We start from the raw sequence: 26,298 nt of genomic DNA on the forward strand, positions 1-26,298 counted from the left end.
TCTGGTCCTGGACTTTTGTTTGTTGGAAGTTTTTTAATCACAGTTTCAATTTCAGTTCTTGTGATTGGTCCATTCAACTTTTCTATTTCATCTTGGTTTAGTCTTGGAAGATTGTACTTTTCTAAGAATTTGTCCATTTCTTTTAAGTTTTCTGCTTTATTGGTGTAGAGTTGCATATAGTAGTCTCTTATGATCCTCTGTATTTCTGTGATGTCTGTTGTTACTTCTCCTTTTCCATATCTAATTTTATTGATTTGAGTCCTCTCTCTTTTCTTCTTGATAAGTCTGGCTAAGGGTTTCTCAATTTTGCTGATCTTTTCGAAGAACCAGCTTTTCGTTTCATTGATCTTTTCTATGGTTTTCTTTGAAATATTTTCTAATATCCCTAGTGATTTCTTCTTTGACATGGCAGTTGTTTAGAAGTTTGTTGTTTAATTCCCAAGTATTTATTTTTTCAAAATAATTTATTCTCCATTAACAGCTTCATTGTGGTATGATACTTATGTAGAGAAATGCATGTATTTTATGTATACATTTTGATGAGTACCATGGGTATTTACATAGACAGTTGATTCTTATTGACTTCTAATCAAATTCACTTGTAACAGAGCACACATTTTTCAATATTTTGAGTTGTATTTTTTATTGCACAGCATATTTTCTCTTTATGATGTTTTCTTTTGGGGGGGGGCCCTCTGAAAGTTCCCAGGATAAGGGTCTCATTGGAGCTGTAGCCGGCGGCCTACACCACAGCCACAGCAACTTGGGGATCCGAGCCACATCTGTGACCTACACCACAGCTCACGGCAACACCGGATCCTTAACCCACTGAGCAAGGCCAGGGATCAGACCTTCATCCACATGGATGCTGGTCGGATTTGTTTCCACTGAGCCACAGCAGTAGTTCCATGTTTCTATTTTCATATAAAACATGCATATAATCTAGTTGCCAGACCAGGTTAAAGTGGTTTATGGTGCTCTTCGAATTCATCTATGTATAAAATTGTTTCTAGTTGTTCATTCAGAGTAAGAAAACTATTAGAATTGCTAACTAGGAGCTACCGTTATGGCTCAGCAGTAATGAAGCTGACTGATATACCTGAGGACACTGGTTCAATCCCTGGCTCTGTTCAGTGGGTTAAAGATCTGGCATTGTCGTGAGCTGTGGTGTAGGTCATAGACACAACTTGGATCTGGCATTTCTGTGGCTCTGGTGTAGGCCAGCAGCTGCAAGCTCTGGTTCGACCCCTAGCCTGGGAACTTCCATATGCCATGGGTACAGCCCTAAAAACTTTAAAAATAAAAAAAAAGAATTGCTAACTAGGATTGTGGATTTCTCTGATTCTTCTTTTACTTCTGTCCATCTTTGCTTCATGTACTTTGATACATTTTTATATACATTATACACTTATGATCATTTAGTCCTTGTGAATTATCTTTTTTTATAATTGTAAAATATTTCCTTATAGTTTTTGTAATACACCTTATCTGGAAGCCTATATTAGCTTATTTAAATATAGGTTACTAATTATTTTTTAATTTTTTATTATACTTGATTTGCAATATTCAATTTCTGCTGTATGCTGAAGTGACCCAGTTATTCATATATGTACATTATTTTTCTCACATTATCTGCCATCGTGCTCCATGACAAGTGATTAGATCCAGTTCCCTTAACCAAGAAATCTACTTTTAATATTTTCAGAAGTATTGAATTCATGCCCACCTCCACCTCAGATTCCTAATGCTCAAGATATGACAACTACAGTGAATTATAAGGATGGAGAAAAAATATCTATTCTCTGTCAAGAAAACTATATAATTCAAGATGGAGAAGAAATTGTGTGCAAAGATGGAAGATGGCAGTCAGTCCCACGCTGTGTTGGTCAGTAGTGAGTAGCTTGCTTTGTAACAGTCTTTGAAGTCATACCTCCGATTTTGTATAAACCAGCAGGATGAAGGTTTCTCTAGCTAATTCCACTTTATCTTGAAATGGTAAATTACAGATTAGGTATATATATTAATGAACATTCCTTCACTTTTAGTGTGAAGTAAATACAGTCAAAATATTTGGGCTACCAGATAAAATTTCTGTTTATGCATATTTTACTCCTCATGATGAGAAAGACAAGAATGGAGGGACAGTCAGGCTCTCCAGCCTGGGGGTCTCACACCTGGAAATGACCCCTAGAATGGCTGACGTAGAAGTCCAATATAGTTTGCTTACAGGAAAGCCAGAGGCTGTAGGAAGCAGAGGTTCTGTTCTTAAAAGGCACACAAAAACCTCATAGCTCCATGTCCCAGGGCATAGGCAATAATTGGAAAGAAGCCTGGGTTAGACTGACTTGTTGATCTTTGTGAATCTCTCATAGAGGCAGGAGGCAACTGTGGACACAGATGCTACTACCAGCCATTCTGAGAGCTCATTCTGCCATGAGAAAACTGTGCTAACATAGCCACTTTGGAGATTTCCCTATAGCTTATTAGCACCAGAGGGTTTCCAACCCACCAGCATGACAGCACTAACCTGAGGCCCCTCTGGGTCCCAAAGTTGTTGCACAAGGACCTGGCCCTGCTCACGGTTGAGACAACACCAGCCCAGGTACTCCTGGGCCCTTCAGCCAGCTGCTGCAGGACTTGGTCCTGCCCACCAGTGGGCTGGCATCCACCGCAAGAGGCAGAATCAGGCAGTCAACCAGGTTCGGGCCAGTCCCACCTACTAGTGCACTCACAGTAGTTGGCCGTGTTCAATAGAAGGGCACCCCTGAAACACATGGATATGATGTACAGGCAAGTGCATGCTGTGGTGCCCCACAGACTCTTCCTACATAAGGCCACTTCCCTGAGATCAGGAACATATCTGACACAAAGAAATAAACACAGAGAATTAGGCAAAATTAAGAGAAAGAGAAATACATTCCAAATGAAGAAACGACAAAATCTGGAAGAAAAAAAAAACTAAACAAAGTGGAGATAAATAATCTACCTGATAAAGACTTCAAGGTCAAGACCATAAAGATACTCAGCGAACACTTGGAAAGAATGGATAAACACAATAAGAATTTTAACAAAAAGTTAGAAAACAGAAATTAGAAGTAAACAGAGCTTAAGAATGCAATAGCTGAAATGAAAAACACACTAGAATGAATCAACAACAGATTAAATGATTCTGAAGATTGGATCAGTGATCTTGAAGATATGATAGTGAAAAACACCCAGATGGCAAAATGAAAAAAAGAATCTTAAAAAAAGATTAGGCTTGTGTAAGGTGCTTCTGATACAACATCAAATGTAGTAATATTCTCATTATAGCTGTCCCAAAAGGAAAGTGACAGATAAATAGAATACTTATTAGAAGAAATAGTAGCTGAAAACTTTCTATCCTTCCCTTTCCTGGGAAGGAAACGGACTTCCAGATCTGGAAATCAGAGCCCCAAACAAGATGAACCCAAAGAGGTCTATATCGAGGCACATTAGAATTTCAATGGTGGAGGAGTTCCCGTCGTGGCGCAGTGGTTAACGAATCCGACTAGGAACCGTGAGGTTGCGGGTTCGGTCCCTGCCCTTGCTCAGTGGGTTAACGATCCGGCGTTGCTGTGAGCTGTGGTGTAGGTTGCAGTCGCGGCTCGGATCCCGCGTTGCTGTGGCTCTGGCGTGGGCCGGTGGCTATAGCTCCTATTGGACCCCTAGCCTGGGAACCTCCATATGCCATATGCCGAGGGAGCGGCCCAAGAAATAGCAAAAAGACAAAAAAAAAAAAAAAAAAAGAATTTCAATGGTGGAAATTAAAAATAAAGAAAGAATATTAGAAACAGTGAGAGAAGAGTCACTAGTTACATACAAGAGGACTTGCATAATACTATCAGCAGACTTTTCAGCAAAAATTTTGCAGGCCACAAGGGAGTGTCATGACATACGCAAAGTGGTGTAAGGAAAAAAACTTACAACCAAGAATACGCTACCCAGCAAAGCTATCATTCAGATTGGAGGGTAGATCAACAGTTTTACAGATAAGCAAATGATAGGAGTTCAGAAGCACTAAACTGACTTTACAAAAAATATTAAAAGGACTTATCTAAGAGTAAAAGGAAAGAACACAACCAGAAATAAGAAAATTACAAAAGAAAAAGCTTGGCATTGGAAAAGGCAAACGTACAATAAAGGTAGTAAATGTTAGTAGGAAAGTTAAAAGACAAAAATAGTAAAAATCATCTGCTCCACAATAAATAATTAATGGAAACACAAAACAAAAAGATGTAAAATATGAGAGGGAGTAGAAATGCAGGGTTGTTCAAATTGTTTGAACTTAAGAGACTATAAACTTAAAATAATCAAGAACAGTAAGCAAAATGGCAGTAGGTAAATACTTATCCTATAATTAATTTAAATATAAATGGACCCAGAATGTTCCAATCAAAAGGAAAAGAGCAGCTGAATGGATTTTAAAAAACAAGACCCACATATATGCTGCCTACAAAGACACACTTCAGATCTAAAAGCACACTCGTACTGAAAGTGAGGGAATGGAAAAAAGGTATTCCATGAAAACAGAAACCAAAAGAATTCTGGGGTAGTAAAATTTGTATCAGACAAAATAGATTTTAAATACGAACTTAACAAGAGACAAGGACACTGTATAATGACAAAGGGACCAATCCAACAAGAATATACGATTTTAAATATGTACGCACCTAACATAAAAGCACCTAAATACATCAAGCAAATATTAACAAATGTAAATGGACAAATAGAACAAAATATTAGAGAACTTTGCCCACTTACATTAAAAGACAGATCATCCATACAGAAAATCAAGTCTAAGTCCAATGAGAAAATACTGAACTTAAACTTTAGGTCAAATGGTTTTATGAAACATATACAGAGCATTCCAAAAATATCAGATTACACATTCTTTTCAAGTTCACATGGAACATTCTCCAGGATATATCACATGCTAAGCCGCAAAAGAAGTCTCAGTAAACTTAAGAACATTGAATTCATAACAAGGATCTTTTTGGCCACAAATCTGTGAGAGTTGAAGTCAAGTAAAAGAAAAAAAAAAAAACCTGCTGAAACTGCAAACAGCTCGAGGTTAAACAATGTGCTGCAGAATGACCAAAGCATCATTGAAGAAATCAAAGAGATTATCAAAAAATACCTAGAGACAAATGAAAATGGAAACACAATGATCCAGGATCTTTGGGTCTCAGTAAAAGCAATTCTAAGAGGGAAGTTTATAGTGATATAGGCCTACCTTAGGAAAGAAGAAAAATCTCAAATAAACAACCTGAACTTAGACCTAAGGAAACTAGGAAAAGAAGAGAAAATGAAACCCAAAGTTAGTAGAAGAAAAGAAATAATACTGATTAGAAAAAAACAAATGAAACAGAGACTAAAAACAATAGAAAATATTAATGAAATGAAGAGCTAGTCATTCAAAAATAAATAAATAAAATCGATAAACGTTTAGAAAGACTCATCAAGAAAAAGGGAGGAAGGGAGTTCCCGTCGTGGCACAGTGGTTAACGAATCTGACTAGGAACCATAAGGTTGCGGGTTCGGTCCCTGCCCTTGCTCAGTAGGTTAACGATCCGGCGTTGCCGTGAGCTGTGGTGTAGGTCACATAAGCAGCTCCAATCTGGCATTGTTGTGGCTATGGCATAGGCCAGCTGCTATAGCTCTGATTCAGCCCCTAGTCTGGGAACTTCCATATGCCGTGGGTGCGGCCCTAAAAATACAAAGAAAGAAATTGATAAATTCCTTCAAATGCGCTATTTCTCAAAACTGAATCAGGAAAAAAATGCAAAATGTGAACAGACTGATTACTGATATTAAAATTGAAACAGTAATTTAAAAACCCGTAAAAAAAAAAGTCAGGACCAAATGGGTTCACAGGTGAATTGATCATTTAAAAAAGTGTTAGCCCTTAGTCTTCTCAAATTATTCCAAATACATTGATGAAGGAGGAACACTTCTGATCTCACTCTTTAAGGCCAACATCACCCTGATAGCAAAACTAAAGAAAGACATTACAAAAAAAGAAATTTACAGGAGTTCCCGTCGTGGCGCAGTGGTTAACGAATCCGACTAGGAACCATGAGGTTGCAGGTTCGGTCCCTGCCCTTGCTCAGTGGGTTAACGATCCGGCGTTGCCATGAGCTGTGGTGTAGGTTGCAGACGCAGCTCGGATCCCGCGTTGCTGTGGCCCTGGCGTAGGCCGGTGGCTACAGCTCCGATTCGACCCCTAGCCTGGGAACCTCCATATGCCGCTGGAGCGGCCCACGAAATAGCGACAACAACAACAACAATAACAACAAAAAGACAAAAAAAAAAAAAAAAAGAAAAAAAAAAGAAAGAAATTTACAGCACAGTGTCACTTTTGAACACAAGTAAAAATCCTCGAATTGTCGCAAACCAAATTCAACAACAAATAAAAAGAATCATACATCATGCTCAAGCAGGACTTTTCCCAGAGAGGCAAGGATGTTTCAATATCCACAAAACGATCAGTGTTGTATACATTAATATATTAAAGAATTAAAAAATCATACGATTTTCTCAATAGATGCAAAAAAATCAACAAAATTCAGTATCTGTTTATGTTAAAGCTCTGAATGGAGTGAGTGTGGAGGAACACACCTAAACATAATAAGGGGCATGTGTGAGGACCCCACAGCTACCCTCATACGCAACAGTGAAAAGCTGAAAGGGTTTCCTTCAAACCAGGAACAAAACAAGGATGCCCGCTCTCCCCGTCTTTGTTCAGTATAGCGTTGGAAGTCTTAGACATGGTCATCGCACGAGAAAAGCTATGAAAGAGAGATCCACACTAGAAAAGAAGGAAAACTGTCACTATTTGTAGATGATGCGACACTGTACACAGAAAATCCTGACGATTCCATCAAAAACCACTAGAACTAATAACTGAGTTCATTAGAGTTGCAGGATGCAAAGCTGATATACATATTGCATTTCTATGCCCAACCAATGAATTTTTAAAAAGAAATCAACAAAGCAATCTCACAATTGCATCAGAAAGAAGAAAACGCCTAGGGAGGAAATGTTTGCAAAGGATATCCATCAAAGGGTTACTATTCAAAATACACAAAGAACTCCTGCAACTTAACAGAAAACCAAACAGCTCAACAACAAAAAAATGGGCAGAGGACGTGAACAGACATTTTTTTTCCAAAGAAGACACAGATGGCTGACAGGCACAGGAAAAGACACTCAATATCTTGAATCGTCAGACACTGTGTATCATAACCATAGTGAGATATCCTCCACACATGTCAGAATGGCCATCCTAAAAGAGACAAATGACAAGGCAAGGATGTGGAGAAAGGCGAATCCGGGTGCACCATTGACGGGAGTGTAAATTGGCACAGCAACTATGGAAAAGGCGTGCGGAATTTCCTTAAAAAATTAAAAATGCAACTGCCATATGATCCAGCAGTTTCACTTCTGGGCACTTATTCAAAGGAAACAAAAACACTAATTTGAAAAGATATTTGCACTCCAGTATTTATTGATGCATTACTTAAAATACTCAAGCTTTGGAAGCAACCTAAGTGTCAATTGATGGACAAGTGGATAAAACAAGATGATATATATGTGTCTGTCTGTATACACACGCACACACACACGCACACATAGATACACACACAAAATGAATGGTTACTGAGCTATAAGAAATGAAATCTTTCCAAATGTATCAAGGGTGTATCATGCTAAGTGAAATAGAGAAGGACAAATGCCACGTGATCTCACGTATGTGGAATCTAAAAAATAAAATAAACAAACAAAAGGAAAACGGGCCCATACAGATACAAAGACCTAATGGGTGGTTGCCAGAAGAGAGTTGGGGGTGGCAGAATAGCTGCGAGGGATGTAGAGGCACAAACTTCCAGTTATGTCGTAAAGAAGCCAGGGAGATAAAATAGCCAGTGTATGAGAAATGGTCAGTAATATTGTAACAACTCTGTATACGGACAGATGGGTATTAGCCACCCTGGTGATCATTTCATCATATACGCAAAAGTCAAGTCATTATTCAGGATGCCTGAAACTAACATGCTTTTGTACATCAACCATGGGTCAATAAAAAATAAATTGGGAAAAGGGATGAAGGGGAGTATTGAACAAGTGGACAGCAGCCTAGCGGTTATGGAGACAAATATCTTGCAAGTTTCAGATATGTCTCAGTTTTTAAATTCTTTACTTTGTTTAATTTATTCTTATTTTAAAATCCCTAATAGTGTTTGATTGTATTGTAAATTTAAACATTATACTTGTGCTTCACCCTTTGATTTCTGTTCTTCACATAGAAAAAATTCCATGTTCTGAACCACCTGAAATAGACCATGGAACCATTCAGTCACCTGGCTCTGCAGAAGAAAGGAGAGAAATGTTTGAGCCCAAGAAATATGCACATGGCACCAGGTTAAGTTATACTTGTGAAGATGGTTTCGAGATATCTGAAAAAGAGATAATATGCCACATGGGAAAATGGAGTTCTTTGCCTCAGTGTGTGGGTGAGGACAGTATATAAACAAAAATTCAGTTTTGCAGTGCAATTCATTCAAACTAATCAATTATCATCAAAGTCATGAGACAGAATCCTTTAGATTTCTGCATACATAAAATTATTATTCTATATTTGTATGTCATGTATCTACGAATATGTAATTTAAATATTTAGACATTTTGTTACTTTTTACATAATCAAATCTATCTTTTCTGTTAATTTAATTGGTTCAGTAGAGAATCACTCTTTGAAAACAGCAAGTCAAAGAACAAGACATAGGCGTTCCCATTGTGGCACAGTGGTTAACGTATCTGACTAGGAACCATGAGGTTGCGGGTTCTATCCCTGCCCCTGCTCAGTGGGTTAACAATCCGGCGTTGCCATGAGCTGTGGTGTAGGTTGCAGACGCGGCTCGGATCCTGCGTTGTTGTGGCTGTGGTGTAGGCTGGCAGCTACAGCTCCGATTTGACCCCTAGCCTGGGAACCTCCATATGCCGCGGGAGCGGCCCAGAACAAGACATAAAGTGAATTCAAATTCAAAAAAGAGAGAGAGAGAGAATCACTCTTAATTCCAGCAATTTTGTAAACCTACCTATTCATATAGTTAAACACATTTATATTCCTACCTGTTCATATAACTTGCCGTGTTCATGCTGACACATCTTAAAAATAATGTCATGTTCTTCTTACAATGCCCCTTTTAATTTCTTACCATATATAGTACTTTTCCTCAGATGATGAAGTCACAGTGTCTTTCCTTTTATTACTCATGATTGCTTAGAGAAGCACTGATAGTTTCTTTTCATAAATATATTCATATTTTTAGTTTCAAGTTCTTGCTAAAGTTGACAACTGGATATTCACCAGAATGGTGACTGCAGGAAGCGTCTGAACACCTTCTCTTTGATGTGATGGCAGTTCCTTATAATTATTTACAGTTTCCAAGGAAAATTAGCAAATGTGACAACCAGTACATCAAGTTAAATTTCAGAGGTAGGGAAACATGAAATCATTCTTTCATTTTGTCCTAGGTCGTCCTTGTGCACCACCACCTGAGATTCAGAACGGTGCTGTCGCTCAGGAGAAAGACAGCTACCTGTACGGAGAAGAAGTTACCTACAGCTGTGATGAAGGTTTTGGGATTGATGGACCTGCATCTATAAGATGTTTAGGAGAAAAATGGTCCCATCCTCCAGAATGCATAAGTACAGTGTATTTAATTTTATTCGAAGGCTGATAAACGTCTTTGATTCAGAGCATAAATGGTATAGATACAAAACTAAGCAGTAATTCTAGAATTTCACCAGGTATCCCTGGAAGGTTCTGGGCGCTGGTAGTAGAGAATTAATAATCCTAGAAGTAGCAAAGGTGTGATGGTACAAGCTGAATGCTCTCATGTTCACTCCCTCCTGGGTGCACTCTGGCACCCTCTGATGCACCTTCTCAGATTTCTCATCTCTGCTCCTGTGTCACAGCTGGCCCCTGCCCGTCAGACTTATCATTATCCAACTTACTGTTAGATTATCAGCTACTTCTTTACAAATATACTCTTTTCTAAGATATTTGCCGTAATTCGCGGTACCGGATTTTGATAGAAGCAAGAAATAGAGATACATACGGAATGTAGGTGGCCTGTAATGGGGAAAAAGGATTTAAATGTGAGAAGTGTGCTCTCTCTCCAGCCTCACTTGCCTCTCTACCTCTTTGGATATCACCATTCTCGTGTTATATCTTTGATGACTATAGACATTCAATGTAAATAAGTCAAGACCTCGAACCTATTTCTTTCAACTTGTCAGAATGATATTGTACAGTACACCTTGGTTTGACATGTACCTAATTTTCTGGAACATAATTATAGGCAACTGTGTATTTTTAATGCTGTACTAAACCTCCTCTCTTTCTTTCAGACACGGATTGTTTTGACTTACCCACCTTCAATGACGCTGTAGTCATAGGCCCAAAGAAGCCATCGTATAAGTCAGGAGAGCAGGTGACTTTTAAATGTCTGCAATATTTTCAATTGGAAGGACCTAACACCATACGGTGTATTAAGAGCAGATGGATAGGAAAGCCAGCATGCAGAGGTACTTCAATAAAATTTTTAAATGTATTTATTAAAATGTCTTAAGTAATACAATATAGAAAATTGCCTCTACCATCATTAAATGGACAGAGATTATTTTTAGGCCAGGTCCAAGAAGCCATATGCCATAACAGAAAGGGGGGGTGGAATTGTGTACTCAGTGGTTAGTCTTGTAGCACAGATTTTCAAAGCATGGTCCCTGGAGCAGCAATCTCAGCAATTCTGGAAAATTGTTGCACATGTAAGCACAAATTCCCAGGCTCACTCAGATCTGTTGAAGCAAAAACTCGGGATGCAGCCCTGAAACTATTTTAACAATTCCCAAGGAAATCTATGCACAGTTCAGTTTAGGAACCATAGCTTCAGCCTGTTGTACTTTGCATCCACCTGAATCTCACTGATGAATTAAACATCACTTCTGGAGTTCCCGTCGTGGTGCAGTGGTTAACAAATCCGACTAGGAACCATGAGGTTGCGGGTTCGGTCCCTGCCCTTGCTCAGTGGGTTAAGGGTTCGGCGTTGCCCTGAGCTGTGGTGTAGGTTGCAGATGCGGCTTGGATCCCTCATTGCTGTGGCTCTGGCATAGGCCAGTGGCTACAGCTCCGATTAGACCCCTGGCCTGGGAACCTCCATATGCTGCGGAAGCGGCTCAAGAAATAGCAAAAAAAAAAAGTTACTAAACATCACTTCTTGTGGTATCCTCAAGCGTTTGCAAAAAAAAAAAAAAAAGTTATTAGAGTATTTTTATGAATTATATTTTTTGGGGGAATTTTACCAGATCTTCTCTCTGGATCTTTTAGTTAATCATCCTCTTCCTCCAACTATGGTATTCCTTGAAGTGTATGAATTCTTGATTAGGTGTCTAAAGAAGTGCCTACAGTGTTTATTTTTCTAAGGCCCTACCGTCGTAGTTCATAAAAGGATGACTATACACCAAACCCTGATGTCCAATGATATTTTTATTACGTTTTCTTACAATTTATAAATTCGTTTTTAATGTATATCATTTATAATACTTATTTTACAAATCACAAAAAGAGATGCCTAGAAAAACTCACTTTCCCTGGTCTGAAAATTGTGTATCGACCTTCTAGTAATGGATGGGGGAAAGACTTAAGATACAGAAGCTTAAATCACACTAAAAAATATGGCTTTACCTCCTTATCCTAAAACTTACATGTAAATGTATTAAAAGCAGTAGCACTTCACCCATGACATTTTTCACAGAACTAGAACAAACAATCCAAACATTTATATGGAACAACAAAAGACCCAGAATCGCCAAAGCAATCCTGAGAAACAAAAACCAAGCAGGAGGCATAACTCTCCCAGACTTCAAGAAATACTACAAAGCCACAGTCATCAAAACAGTGTGGTACTGGTACCAAAACAGACAGACAGACCAATGGAACAGAATAGAGAATCCGGAAATAAACCCTGACACCTATGGTCAATTAATCTTTGACAAGGGAGGCAAGAACATAAAATGGGACAAAGAAAGTCTATTCAGCAAGCATTGCTGGGAAACCTGGACAGCGGCATGCAAAGCAATGAAACTAGAACACACCCTCACACCATGCACAAAAATAAACTCAAAATGGCTTAAAGACTTAAATATACGACAGGACACCATCAAACTCCTAGAAGAAAACATAGGCAAAACACTCTCTGACATCAACATCATGAATATTTTCTCAGGTCAGTCTCCCAAAGCAATAGAAATTAGAGCAAAAATAAACCCATGGGACCTCATCAAACTGAAAAGCTTTTGCACAGCAAAGGAAACCAAAAAGAAACCAAAAAGACAACTTACAGAATGGGAGAAAATAGTTTCAAATGATGCAACTGACAAGGGCTTAATCTCTAGAATATATAAACAACTTATACAACCCAACAGCAAAAAAAACAATCAAGCAATGGAAAAATGGGCAAAAGACCTGAATAGACATTTCTCCAAGGAAGATATACAGATGGCCAACAAACACATGAAAAAATGCTCAACATCGCTGATTATAAGAGAAATGCAAATCAAAACTACCATGAGATACCACCTCACACCAGTCAGAATGGCCATCATTAATAAATCCACAAATAACAAGTGCTGGAGGGGCTGTGGAGAAAAGGGAACCCTCCTGCACTGTTGGTGGGAATGTAAACTGGTACAGCCACTATGGAGAACAGTTTGGAGATACCTTAGAAATCTATACATAGAACTTCCATATGACCCCGCAATCCCACTCTTGGGCATCTATCCGGACAAAACTCTACTTAAAAGAGACACATGCACCCGCATGTTCGTTGCAGCACTATTCACAATAGCCAGGACATGGAAACAACCTAAATGTCCATCGACAGATGATTGGATTCAGAAGATGTGGTATATATGCACAATGGAATACTACTCAGCCATAAAAAAGAAGGACATCATGCCATTTGCAGCAACATGGATGGAACTAGAGAATCTCATACTGAGTGAAATGAGCCAGAAAGACAAAGACAAATACCATATGATATCACTTATAACTGGAATCTAATATCCAGCACAAATGAACATCTCCTCAGAAAAGAAAATCATGGACTTGGAGAAGAGACTTGTGGCTGCCTGATGGGAGGGGGAGGGAGTGGGAGGGATTGGGAACCTGGGCTTATCAGACACAACTTAAAATAGATTTACAGGGAGATCCTGCTGAATAGCATTGAGGACTATGTCTAGATACTCATGTCGCAACAGAAGAAAGGGTGGGGGAAAAAATGTAATTGTAATGTATACATGTAAGGATAACCTGACCCCCTTGCTGTACAGTTGGAAAATTTAAAAAAAAAATATTAAAGTTAAAAAAAAAAAGCAGTAGCACTTCATGATAGGCAAACTATTGGTTTTAAGTTACCATGAAATATATTTGGCGTCCCATTTGTTGGCTTGCCAGCAAAATGGTCACTACAGTAGAGAGAGCTTTTTTTTCCTTTCTATTCAGATGTTTCCTGTGTGAATCCACCCAGTGTGGAAAACGCTGTTATACTAGATAAGAGGTCAAGGTATCAACCTGGTGAGAGAGCACGTTATGAGTGCATCGAACCTTACGCCCTTTATGGGGATGTAGAAGTGATGTGTTTTAATGGAAGTTGGACCAAACCACCTCAGTGCAAAGGTAGAGTATCTTACCTACCCACCCCCAGTTTTAGAGACTATTTTACAGACAAAATATGTTGCTATAAATATATAACGAAGTAGTTCTTATGGAATAATTTTTTTGATGCAAAGAAAATGATGGTGCTTAAAATCCTGTTCTTTTGTGGACTGAATAATCTGACACGTTTATTTTCTGAGGGATTTGACCAGATTTGAACATTTGGAATCATGGGAAGTTTCCTATCTTTGATATTAAGACACTCAGTTATTTCCTGAAGAATACGTGTGTCAGTGCTATACCATGAGTGCATTTGACAGCCCAAGAAATTCCACCTTGAGACATGGAATAGGCAGCTGGGGCCTGATCATAGAGTGTGGTATAAATGCGGGCATCTTCAGCATATGAATTTTTACACTTAAAGGTGGGTTACTCGCTGAAGTCATTTAGGGAATCAATGTACATAAAATCAAGGGTCTGAGAACTTGGTCCTGGGACATTTTAGTTCAGGAAGTAAAGGGGAGCCAACAAAAGAAATCTATTACCCACCTCTAGTTCTTCAAATTAACTTTTGCGTCGTGTGGATCTGCGCAGCCTTTTACTTGAACGTGTTTTCACGTTCGAAGTGATTTTCTTGTAGACAGCGTGTAGCCGAGTCTGATTTGTGTGTCCACCTTCCATTTTCAGCCTTTCAACTGATGGATGCAAATCGCATACATTTACAGAACTTTTAACAGATCAGGGGCCACGGCAGCACTTTTATTATTTGCTTTCTGTGCTTCCTCTGACTCTCATCCCCATTTCCTTGCTTTGTCTTCCCTGTGGATTTTCAAACATTTTAAAATAATTTCATTTTGCTCTCTCTTCCTTGCTTTTGAGTATGTCTCTTTGCATGGTTTTCTTGATGCTTGCTCTATGTATTAAGATATACGGATGTAGCTTATCACCCCCTATGGGCTTGGCATTAGGTGAAATGTGGAAGCCTTACTTCCATTTATATTCATTTATTCTGTCCACAGTTTTAACATAAATGTCTTAAGTATTTTCTCTGCATACCCTAAGTACCATATTAAACGATATATTTTGCACAGCCATAATTTAACAAAATCATTAGGGGAAAGAGAGTCTTAATGCATATAACTCCCTTTTCACATCAATTCTATATTTTTTTCTTCCTGCCTGAAGTCTCAATCCCTTTTCTACTTTCCTTTTTATCTGCTGAATTCCCTCAGCGGTTCTTTACGGGTGGTATCACTGCATACAGACTTTGCGACTGACAGTTCTCTTATTCCAGCCCTGGAAGAATGTCGTCACCGCTTTCCTGCTGTGTGGTCATGGGTGAGGACCCTACCAATGTTTGAATCCTTTTTCAATGTGAATATTACATAATATCCATCTAGTAGCTTTAGCCTTTTTTTTTTCTTTTTTGTCAGTTTCCAACAATTTGATTATGATTTGGACATAAATTTCCTTGAGATTATTCTGTTTGGAATGTACCGGCTGTTTTCATATGCAGATTTGTTACTTGTGCCCTATTTGGGAGATTTTCAGCTTTTTTTTTTTAATTTCGTTTCCATCTCCATCCCCCCTCTTTTCACTTTCAGGGTCTCCAATCTTCTGCTGCGCCTCCCCCAGGTCTCTGAAGCTCTGTCCTTTTTCTTTTTTTATCTCTTTTCAAAGTTAGTCTGTAGTCAAGTTTATTCTTCTATCATCTGCAATGTAGTATTGAGCCAGTCCAGTGTGGTTTTGAAAAAAAAATATTTCACTCTATTTTTTAGCACTATACTTTCAGTTGTATTGGAAAAAAACCATTGTCCAATAGTTTCCGTGGCTGTGTCATCTCAGTGTTGTCTTCCATTGATTGTCTTTTCTCTTTAGATATTTTCCTGGCCCTTGACATGGCAAGTGATATAGTTGTATTCGGAACGTTTGTGGTATTACGTTTTGAGGCTTTGTTGGGATCTTTTATGTATCAGGACTCCATTGCTGCCATGTGGGGTGCAAGTCCAGGGTTCCCCCTTGGCTTCCACTGACACCAGGAGAAAGGGGAGAGGTGTCTTGTTCCCTCACCATGTTGAGGGAAGTCTGGGCTCCTTATTTGGCCTCTGCTGATCAAGGCAGGGAGAGGGCTGGTCTTAGGTTTCTCCTACAGTGTCTTGCTAGTGAAAATTGGTAGTGTAAAAGGTCTTCCATCTTGCCAAGCTGCTCCTTTCCTGGGCCTTTGCTTAAAGACTTCAAGTGCTTCTTGAGACTGTTTGAGACTATTTTTTTCCTGAATTTGATATCCTGTCTCAGTTTCAGTCGTAGTGGCCAGTCCAGGATACGTGGAAGCCAAAGTGAAAACCCAAACACCTCTCTGCAGTGTAATTCCTTGAATCCCAAGGTCTCCAACCAGACTGACCTCGTCTCTATGTCTTTCAGAATCTTCTGTGTTGGTTTGTATAATATGTTCAGGATTTTCAGTCAGCAGAAGGATGTTTAGTGGAAGCTATAGGCAGAAATGGTTCCATCTCATCTTGGCCAGAGCTGGAACCCAACTTTCTCTTCCACATGAGTCACATCTGTACTTCTTTGAATTTTATTAGAGCAGCTGATGTTTCTTTTGTAATGAAAATGAAAATCAGTAAAAGTGACTGGAGATTCAACAGATACCGCTGTGTGTTTTATATAAGGTCATTTTTTGTTCGTCTTAGCTATACATCTATCCACCATGTAGTCGCCAAGAAAAACATGTTTTAAAATTGGAATATGGCAAAACAGACGTGAGTACTGTATCATGAGTGCTTTCATGTGGAGTGAAAGGATGGGCTTAAAAGTGTGCCTTTGGGTTTAAGTGATTAAAACTTCTTCCACAAATCATTTCTCTCATCAGAAATCACAAGTCCTGATATTGCATATTATGACACATTTTTATTTTCCTTATTTTAAACTGTGGGGATTTCTTTGGTCTTTCAGTAAATCAAACAATGTCTTTTTTTAGACTCTAAAGGAAAATGTGGGCCACCCCCACCTATAGACAATGGAGACACGACCTCATTCCCATTACCAGTCTATCCTCCGGGAACAGTCGTCGAGTACCAATGCCAGTCCTACTATGAACTTGAGGGAAGCAGCTCCATAAAATGTGAGAATGGACAGTGGTCAGAACCACCAAAATGCTTAGGTAAATATTTTAATCTTCTCTTGGGTCATGGGGAAGTCAGAGTACTGAGTTTAGCTGTTTGGATTTCCTGTGGTGGCTCAGCAGCAACAAATCCAACTGGTATCCTTGAGGACATGGGTTCAGCCCCTGGCCCCGCTCAGTGATTTAAGGGTCCGGTGTTGCTGCAAGCTGTGGCGTAGGTTGCAGACATGGCTCAGATCCTACGTTGCTGTGACTGGGGTGTAGGCCAGCAGCTGTAGCTCTGATTTGACCCCTAGCCCAGGAACTTCCATATGCTGCACCTGTGGCATTTTTTTTTAATAATTTTTATGGATTGAAAAACAACCTTTCTGTTGCATGCTTGATTACCAAAATATATGGAAATGAAGTTTGAAAACTTCCTGTTCAAGCAACAATACCAACAAAAGATTCCTCAGTGGAAGCTTTGATAACTGGCATTATGAATCTTTGATTATGACATTTAACTATAACATTAAACTTAGTACCTCATTCTTACGTCATTTGTTTAAAATGATGAATCTGCATAATGGATGTTCAGTGAGTTGGTTTGGAAAATGTTTTGAGAAGAATTTTTGGAACCAGAGTGGAAGAGTCTACTTGAAAGCCTGAAATTCTGTGGAAAATATCTGTATCCCACTTAATGTTTTATGTTTATTTTTTTACCTGCAGATGCATGTGTAGTTTCAGAAGAAATGATGAGAAAACATAACATAGAGCTAAAATGGAGACCAGATAAAAAACTTTATTCCAGAACAGATGATACTATTGAATTTCGGTGTAGACAAGGATATTATAGGAGGACGCCACTACATACATTCCGAGCAACCTGTCAGCAAGGCAAAGTGGCCTATCCTACGTGTGGATAAAACAGTGGTTAAAATGCAGTCATAAAACTGAAATATGTACATTTACTCAGAGTTTGTCATTATTAATCCAGTTCTCCATTTATTTGATCGACTATTATTGTTTAACTCATCTTTATTCAGAAATCAGCATTTGTGTTGAATAGTATGTGGATGTTGTAATTATAATCTGGGAAACCAATGAATTACTTCTTTAAAGCATCTCATTAAACTTGGCAAATCAAAATGCTACGTGTCCTATTCATACAACGTCTATGTAAGAAATTAGATGCAAAAACTTGAGCGTCTCCCTCCAACCATCATTCTCCTGACTTTCTCAAAGCTTTCAGCATAAATTCTGGGGCTTCCTGGTACTCTATTTCAGAGGAAATGAAAAAAAAAATGTTTGTCTCCATCCTCAAAAATAATGTCACAAATACATAACAAGCAAACTATGCAATACATCTGTTACTAATAAGAGATAAGTAGCTATTTCTTGTCTGTCCATGGATAAATATACCAAAATTTGAGGTATATTTACAAGATACCTAGGCAGAACACATAATCATTCTGACAAATCATAAAGAGGAATTAGAAGCAAATTGGGTATATAAATATATCACGATATAATGAGTAATTTTAAAAATCCAACATCAAGTATAAATGTACACATACACCTAAGTACACTAAGCTTTAAACACTGCACACACTTTGATAGAAAAAATACTGTCAGGAAGTACAATAGAATATTTAGAATAACTATGGTTCGCTTTAGAGATAATAGTGGTCAGCTATTGTGTTTAAACTCCTTTTTGCTTCTCTACACCCTCGAATTTTTCTGTCTTTAATGTATATCACCTGTGAAACAAAGAATATGTTCTTTTGAAATAAAGGCATGTACAGAGTAAGACAATATGTGTTAGGAACTGTAGAGCCCGCTTTGGTAACCGTCTTCAGATCTAAAGACGTTGTCATGACTTTGCTCTTACAGAGGGTTTGGGGAACATTCAACCACAGGAGTCTGAAATTTGATTTTTATGCTCATTCATTTCCAAGAGCATAGACAGTTTAAATCAGTGGACTATAAAGGTTTTACATTTCTAAAATCATGGAAATTTTAAGATGAAAAGAGAGATATAAGTAATTAAGCTGAAAAGGTTTTAAGGGGATATACCGTGACTCTGCATTGCCTCAAGTCCAGTGGCATTCTCAGAGCACGAAGCCTGGCCGCCCTCATTGGACATCATTGATCTGCACCTGAGTCACTGGTCACAGCCAGTTTCCTGACTGTAAGTGAACACGGCTGCACTTGGCGAGTGTTTTGTGCTGCTAATGTTAACATTTGTGTACATGCTCTTTCTCCAAAATGTTCACCTACGGCTGGCGAACTTATTTGACAATACAGATTGTCAAATACAGATTCATTTCAATCAGTCATTCGCTCTTGTCAGAAAACAGTGTTTAAGATCAATCCTATCATTTTTGTGCGTTTATTAACTGTCCTTATGTATAAAGATGGGTGTTAATTTATCACCTCTGTTTATGTCATATTTCCTTCTAAAATGCTTTGCCAAATCTTTATGTTTGCCCTTTACCTTCCAACGTTGAGAGCGAGAACTTGAGGTAATAGTAACTCTCTATGATGATCTTAAGATGTTTTTCCAGTTTTATAAAACTGTTTTGTCTAACAGTAGTAAGAACGCCTAAAGTTTTGTTTATTCAATTTGTCAAAATCCGTTATAGTCATCCGGTAAAGGTCAAATTATTCAAAATTTGGCTAGTGAGTACCTCTTGAAACGGGCTTCTGATTGCTTATGATGTATCCCCTCTGGTCTTTGAACTTTTCTCTTCTTTTTAGCACAGTAATGATTATTCATCTCACTGTATACCTCCATGCCCAACACCTACAATGATACATTTTTCTGAGAAGGTCGGATTCTTTTTCTTGAGGAACAATTTCTAACACCCAAGAAATGTATTATTGGTGCTACATGGGAATTTTCAATAGTGTTGAAATGTCTTTGATTCCACCGTCTTTTGGTTGTCAGATCTTTGAAATGGAAAGGAAAATTCTTTTGTGTGGTTGTTTTTTAAAAATATTTTGTGTTACGAGTTCCCGTCCTGGCGCAGTGGTTAACGAATCCGACTAGGAACCATGAGGTTGCGGGTTGGGTCCCTGGCCTTGCTCAGTGTGTTAAGGGTTCGGCGTTGCCCTGAGCGTGGCTGTGCCTCTGGTGTAGGCCGGCGGCTACAGCTCTGATTAGACCCCTAGCCTGGGAACCTCCATGTGCCATGGGAGTAGCCCTAGAAAAGGCAAAAAGACACACACAAAAAAAATTGTGTTAAAGTACAGTTGATTTACATTATTTTCAAGTGCGCAACACAGTGAGTCACAATTTTTGAAGGTCATACTCCAGGTATAGTTATTCCAAATATCGACTCTACTCCCTGACTTGTACAGTATATCCTTGTAGCTTATTTACTTTACACGAGCTGGTTTGTACCTCGTGGTCCCCCACCTCGCGTTGCCCCTCCCCCCTCCCTCTCCCCGCTGGTCACCACTCATTCGCGCTCTGCATCCGTGATTCTGTGTCTCTCTTGTTGTGTTCGCTAGTTGCCATATGTTTTAGATTTCACATATAAACGACATCATACAGTGTGTGTCTTTGTTTGTATGACTTACCTCACTAAGAATAATTTCCTTCAGGTTTATCCATGCTGTTCCAAATGGAAAAATTCTATTCTTTTTTCATACACGACTCGTTCCATTGTGTGTGTATCTTTGTGTGTGTGTATGAATATATACATCACAATGTGGTGGGTAAGGTTAAATCTAGTTGGATATAACAACAAGAAAGCCGTATATATTTTTTTCAGTGCAGTCCTCATTAGTGCGGGAAAGCAAGGGAAGAGATTTAACTTTGGGTCCCATTCATCCCAAATCCTCTGTTTACACTGAGGGAGGAATATTAATTTCCAAGCTGAGGTGATTATTCACTAAGGTTATTTGAGGTCTTAATTTTTAAAGTAGAAGAAGAGCTTTGAACTCTGACTTATTTCACATATATCTAGGGCGCAGGGGTGGGATGTAAAAACGTGAAATGGTTTAACAATTGCCCCATTATTTCAAAATGCCAGTTACAAATAAAAGTCATCAAAAGCTCTTTTAGTCTTTTGCCGGTGGTACTGAAACGACTAGCATTTCGAGAACAAGAAAAAAAAAATACACAAAAAAGATCTATAGCTGTGTATTTCTAAAAGATGAAAACAACACCATGAACATACTTTCAGCTGAGGTGCTAAAGACTGGACGGTGTTCTCCGGCCCATGCAGTAAGTACCAGAGAGGAGAACTCGTTACATTTCGTGAGTCTGCAAAGTGAAACACCAGGGGAAACATCACATAGAAGATGGCAAGTCCGGAATAAAAAAAAAAGTCAAGACTGAATCTAAGGAAGTAGCCAGAGCAACGAGAACACAAATTACTTTTAAACTTTCAGTGCAATGCCATAATTTTCTAAGCTAAAAATGAGCTAATACGCACCATATTTGGATTAATTTCATGTCATGCAAATATAAGAATCTTTCTGAACCAATCTCAGGCTGCTTTCTTCAGCCAAAGGATAATGGACGCATCCTATAGGCATTCATTTCTCTTCAGGGGAAAATGCCCTTATCCTCATATTAAAATGTAAGTGGTAAATCATACACCCCAAGTCTAATGTCAATAAAGAAATTTAGTTATATACTAATGCCTTGTGAGAAATCAACCTGTTAAATCCATCAAGAAAAAGCAAGTAGAAATCTTTTATTAATTATGAACACTGATAGAGTAAAACTAGAATGATTTCAGACACACTTTTAAAAATTACAAGTTTTAAAGGAGAAATTCACAAACACGAAATTAAAAAACAAAACTTGGAATACAGTATTTGAAGGGGTTGATATAAAATTTGTAAGAAAAATGCTGTACTGACAAGAAACAGCAAGTGTTCGTGTTTGTATTTTGACATGTGGCATTTGTGGTTAAGTGTAATAAAAGTAGATTAGAGTGACTTCATTAGTTTAAATTAAATAGCAATTATATGGATGCAAACTATTGCCCTGGGAATGAATAAGCAATGAGATCCTGCTGTGTAGCACTGGGAACAATATCTAGTCACTTATGATGGAGCATGATCATGTGAGAAAAACGAATGTATACATGTATGTGTGTCTGGGCCACTTTGCTGTGCAGTGGAGAACGGACAGAACACTGTAAACCAGCAACAGCAGAAAAAATAAAAATCATCAAAAAAAGAAATTATGCAGTTAAGAAGTGTATGTTCAACATCGGAAAATTCAAGTCTGTTTCTACTGAGGTATAAATTGCATACAATACAGCTTACACATTTTAGCAGACAGTCCAAGGGGTGTCAACACATGTACACAGCTGCAGAAGCTCCATGCCCCAAGCTACAGAGAGTTCGATAACTGCTAGTTCTGCCGAGGGAGACCACGCTAGGCCAAGATGGTAAAGCAAAAGAGATTTATTAAGGCATCAGACAGGGATGGGCTGAGCTCAAGATGGCACTGGCTCTGACTGTGAGGAGGTGCCAAGCTTACAGAGGGTCTGTGGCGGGAATCTGTGGCTGGAGTTCATGATGGAAACACGTGGCAGGAACAACAAAGAAGGAGAAGGGGAAGGTCAAGGGAAGGGTAGGGGGTGGAGTCCCTTGACCCAGGGCATGCAATCCTTGTAGGGGGTTAATCTATGCAGGCAGTTGTTTCCTAAGCCATCATTTCTTGCTGCCCAACTTGAGCCTCCACATTCTGGGAGAGGGTCGAGCTCTTGTGCTGGGCTCCACCCATGTCCGCAGCAGGTCTCCAAGGCGAGCAGCCACATTCGGGGGTCGGGGTCTGTCTCCACCCTCCTGGGAACCTATCAACAACCTCAAGAGGTTTCCTGCTGGCCCTTTGCACGTAATCTCCTCCTTCAAACCTCTGGGAAACACTGACTTGTCCCCTGGACCTACAGTTTCACCTTTTCAGAATACTCCAAGTGTCCATCAACTGGCGAATGGATAGACCTTTCCTCTTATTGACCAGCGTCTCTTAATCATATGTTTCACCTCTGCATTTTAAACCATTGAGACTTACCCTTCAGTTGCCAATAGGATCAGATCGTCATCCATCTACATTTGACATCTGCATTAAACACAAACCTCTTCTAAGGGATTTAGGAGCTAAATTTGGGTAGCATGTGGCAACTTAATAAAGGCGTCAATACACATAACAGAGAATTGAAGTTGTCTCTCTTTCAAAGAGCCGTTAACGTTGGAAAGATGGAATGAGGCCCCCAGCATGCAGATGTTGAAACCAAAACCTCTAATACGACAGGCTTCAGATGTAGGATCTTGGGAAGGTAATGACGACGAGAGCAGGACTTCAAGGTGGAGCTCTTCTGAATGGGCTTGGGACCCCACGAGAGTAACCAGAGCGCTTGCTTCTTCGGGCTTCCACTTGCGCTAGTTTGCACCGTGCTCTCTCTCTGAGAATGGGGGCACTTTTCTGCTCTGCTGTGTAGCTTCTGGCAGTGGCCATCGCCCCTTGGTGTTTCAGGCTTGCACCTGCGTCATTCTAATCTCGGCCTCTCTGGCCATGAATTCTTCTCCCTGTGTTTCTTTGCCTTTTCTTGCTCTTTCCTCTTCTCACAAGGATGTCAGTCGTATCTGACTGGAGCCCACCATACTGACCTTACTTCACTCGAGTACGTCTTCAGACATCCGCATGCCAAGTAAGGAGAATCCTGGGTGTCAGGATTCTCAAAAATCTTTTGAGGGACGCTGTTCAACACCGGTCAGGCCACAAGGTGGCCCCTCAAATTTGTGTCTTTCCCAGCCGTGAGATGTATTCACCCAAGCCCAACACCTTCCAAAGTTTTAATCCATTCCGGCATCAGCTCTAAGGCCTCGATTTCACCTCAATACCTTCTCATTTATGTATGAGGGAGACTCAGCTGCTGGTCCACCATTGGGCAACATGCCTATTCATCTGTGACTGTGAAACTGTGAAGCAAGTCCTGTGCTTTCAGAATACAGTTTTAAGACAGACAGCATAGTCAAAGGGGAGGAGCAGAGACCAAAAGAGCTCTCAGTTCCCAGGGAAACTCAAAGCCAGCAGGAGAAATGTTGGTAGGGCCCGAGGACTGACCACAGACCTCTGCGAAACTGTCGGGTGCCCTGGGGTGACACCTGGGAGGTGACCCTACCTTCTCAGCTGTGAGAGGCTCTGGTGGCCCAGGCCTCCGTATGCATGGCTCTGCCTTTGGAGACATTCTTCCTTTATTTTGTGCGGTCCCTGTCCCTTATCAGTCCAGGCTGGAGGCATCTCTGCTAGTATAACAGTCTCAAAATCACCTGTGCACTAACAGGGGCAAGTTCACAGACATGAGAGTCCATCACAGGTCTCTGCTGGATAATAGCTTCTCTATTTCTGGCTTAGGCTGGAAGGATTGATGAGCTCTTGAGTCACTAGCTTAACCTTACTCCCTGTCTTTTTAGGGCGGCACCCGGGGCCTGTGGCGGTTCCCAGGCTAGGGGTCCAATCAGAGCTGTAGCCCTCGGCCTAGGCCAGAGCCACAGCAATTCGAGATCTGAGCCACATCTGCGACCTACATACCCCACAGCTCACGCAAAGCCGGATCCTTAACACGTTGAGCAAGGCCAGGCATCGAACCCACGTCCTCATGGATGCTCGTCAGGTTTGTTAACCACTGAGCTGCGACGGAAACTCCACCAGCTTAAACTTTTAAGCAAGGACTGTCCAGTCTCACTCTTGGCTTGATTTATGAGTACACTATTGGATGGGCTGAAAATTTTCGAATTAATCCAGGGGTGGTTCGTTTTTGCTCAACAGTTCGCCCTTCCATTTATGTCTCGTCTCATGTATTTTATTACCATATCGGCAAGAAGCAACCAGGAGGCTCTTCTGGAGTTTGGTTGGGAATCTCGTAAACAAAATACCCAAGTTCACCCCTGTGCTGGTTCACTTAGTGTCCACTGGGCTGGGCTGTAGGACTCAAGCGCTTGGTCAAATGATCAGCCCAGGGTTTCCGGGGCGGCATAGTGACGAGATGTGATTAGCATTTAATCACAGACTTTGAACAAAGCAAAATGCCCTCCATAATGTGGCTGTACTCCATCCAATCTGCTGAAGGCTTGAAGAGAAAAACACTGAGCTCCTTCAAGGGAAAAGGAACTGTCTTCAAACTCCAAAGGGCACCACATCCCCTTCCTGGGTGTCCAGGCGGCCACCTGCTCTGCAGATTTCAGACTTGCCAGCCTCCACACTCACATGAGGCAGTTCTTGAAAATCAGTCTCAGTCCCTCTGTGTGTGTTTGTCTTCCCGAACTCCAGGTGTGTGTTTGCCTCTCTCCCTCTCCCTCTCTCTCCCGCTCTCTCTCTCTCTCTCTGAACTCTGACTAGTACAGGTTTTGGTAACAGGAGAAACTAAAGGAAGAACAGCTTCGGGATGAGTTTTCTGCACTGACTCTGGGATTTCTGGAATTTGTTCTCTAATCTGATATTTTTAACAGAATCTGCTACCGGCAGTAAAGAGGGCACTCGTAGCCCATGGCCTGACGTCACAAGAGAGATACATAAACCACAGCAATGGATACTTCCAATTGTACTGATAGGAGCAAGAACTTGATTTCTTCAAACACTTTTGTCAGACTCGTGAGTGGAATCAGCCTGGCTGCTGGACCTTGACTGTGCTCCATCAACTGGGGAAAGAGACCAGCTCAGGAATTCAAATTCACCATTCCGATGGGCCACAGGTGCTTTCCTGAGCACGAGGAAATACAGATGATGGCATTAGTTCCAAATCCACGCTGGTTTTCTTAGACCCGTAAGAAGCTGAGTGAAGGTAAGAAAAGGATGTGAGAAGGTGCTAGTGATATGGACTCAGAGTTATTCACCTACGGTTCACCTGATGGAGAAAGAACACCACCTGTTTTTAAGACGTGCTTAATTTAAAAATGACTGTTTTATGTCACTTCCAGAGCCAGCCTTTATGGTCTGTAAAGAAAAAAAAAAATTGCTCAAGTACATATCAGGAAATGAATTCAAGAAGTTTGTGTGACACCACTACCAGGAAGTCAGGGATTTCGCAAAGCTCTTTGAACTTTGCTGTTTGCTATGTGATCTCATTAACCAGCATTACGCAATGACCCTTAAATAAGGGTCATGCATGATACTCCGCTAAGGGGCAGATCTGAAACCCCAGACCACACAGCTGGAATATCTACATGCACGTACCTCTGGGGATCCCTAACATGCTGTCACTAATCAATGTCCTCCATGTCCTCCTCAGCCTGTGGGTTTCCTGTGCTCATGGACAAGGTAAGTTCAAAGCAGCCCTGGACACGCAGCTTCCCTCTTAAATGTGCCTTCATGTCGCACGTGTCTTTACATTTTGCGTTCGCTGTCTTGGTATTTTAATAATAGACTAGCAGAGATTGCCTGTGTTGTGTCACCATAACAGAGAGTAACCTTCAAGAAAACTGTCTC

At 40.1% G+C, this 26,298-nt stretch overlaps 1 protein-coding gene across 8 annotated transcripts in view; it reads left to right on the forward strand.

Annotated features, from left to right (window-relative positions):
* The window catches only part of CFH (complement factor H), a 102,309-nt gene that overhangs the window by 67,625 nt on the left and 8,386 nt on the right, over positions 1-26,298 (forward strand). For 2 of the 8 annotated variants that reach the window (XM_021081843.1, NM_214281.2), the window contains 7 exon segments: positions 1,706-1,885; positions 8,328-8,534; positions 9,559-9,732; positions 10,438-10,614; positions 13,589-13,762; positions 16,722-16,904; positions 17,574-17,993. In XM_021081843.1, the coding sequence (XP_020937502.1) occupies positions 1,706-1,885; positions 8,328-8,534; positions 9,559-9,732; positions 10,438-10,614; positions 13,589-13,762; positions 16,722-16,904; positions 17,574-17,770 (1,292 nt within the window). In that variant the 3' untranslated portion in view covers positions 17,771-17,993. 8 annotated transcript variants of the gene reach the window in all.

Source organism: Sus scrofa, unplaced genomic scaffold, assembly GCF_000003025.6.
Source record: "Sus scrofa isolate TJ Tabasco breed Duroc unplaced genomic scaffold, Sscrofa11.1 Contig2471, whole genome shotgun sequence".
Classification (NCBI taxonomy): domain Eukaryota; kingdom Metazoa; phylum Chordata; class Mammalia; order Artiodactyla; family Suidae; genus Sus; species Sus scrofa.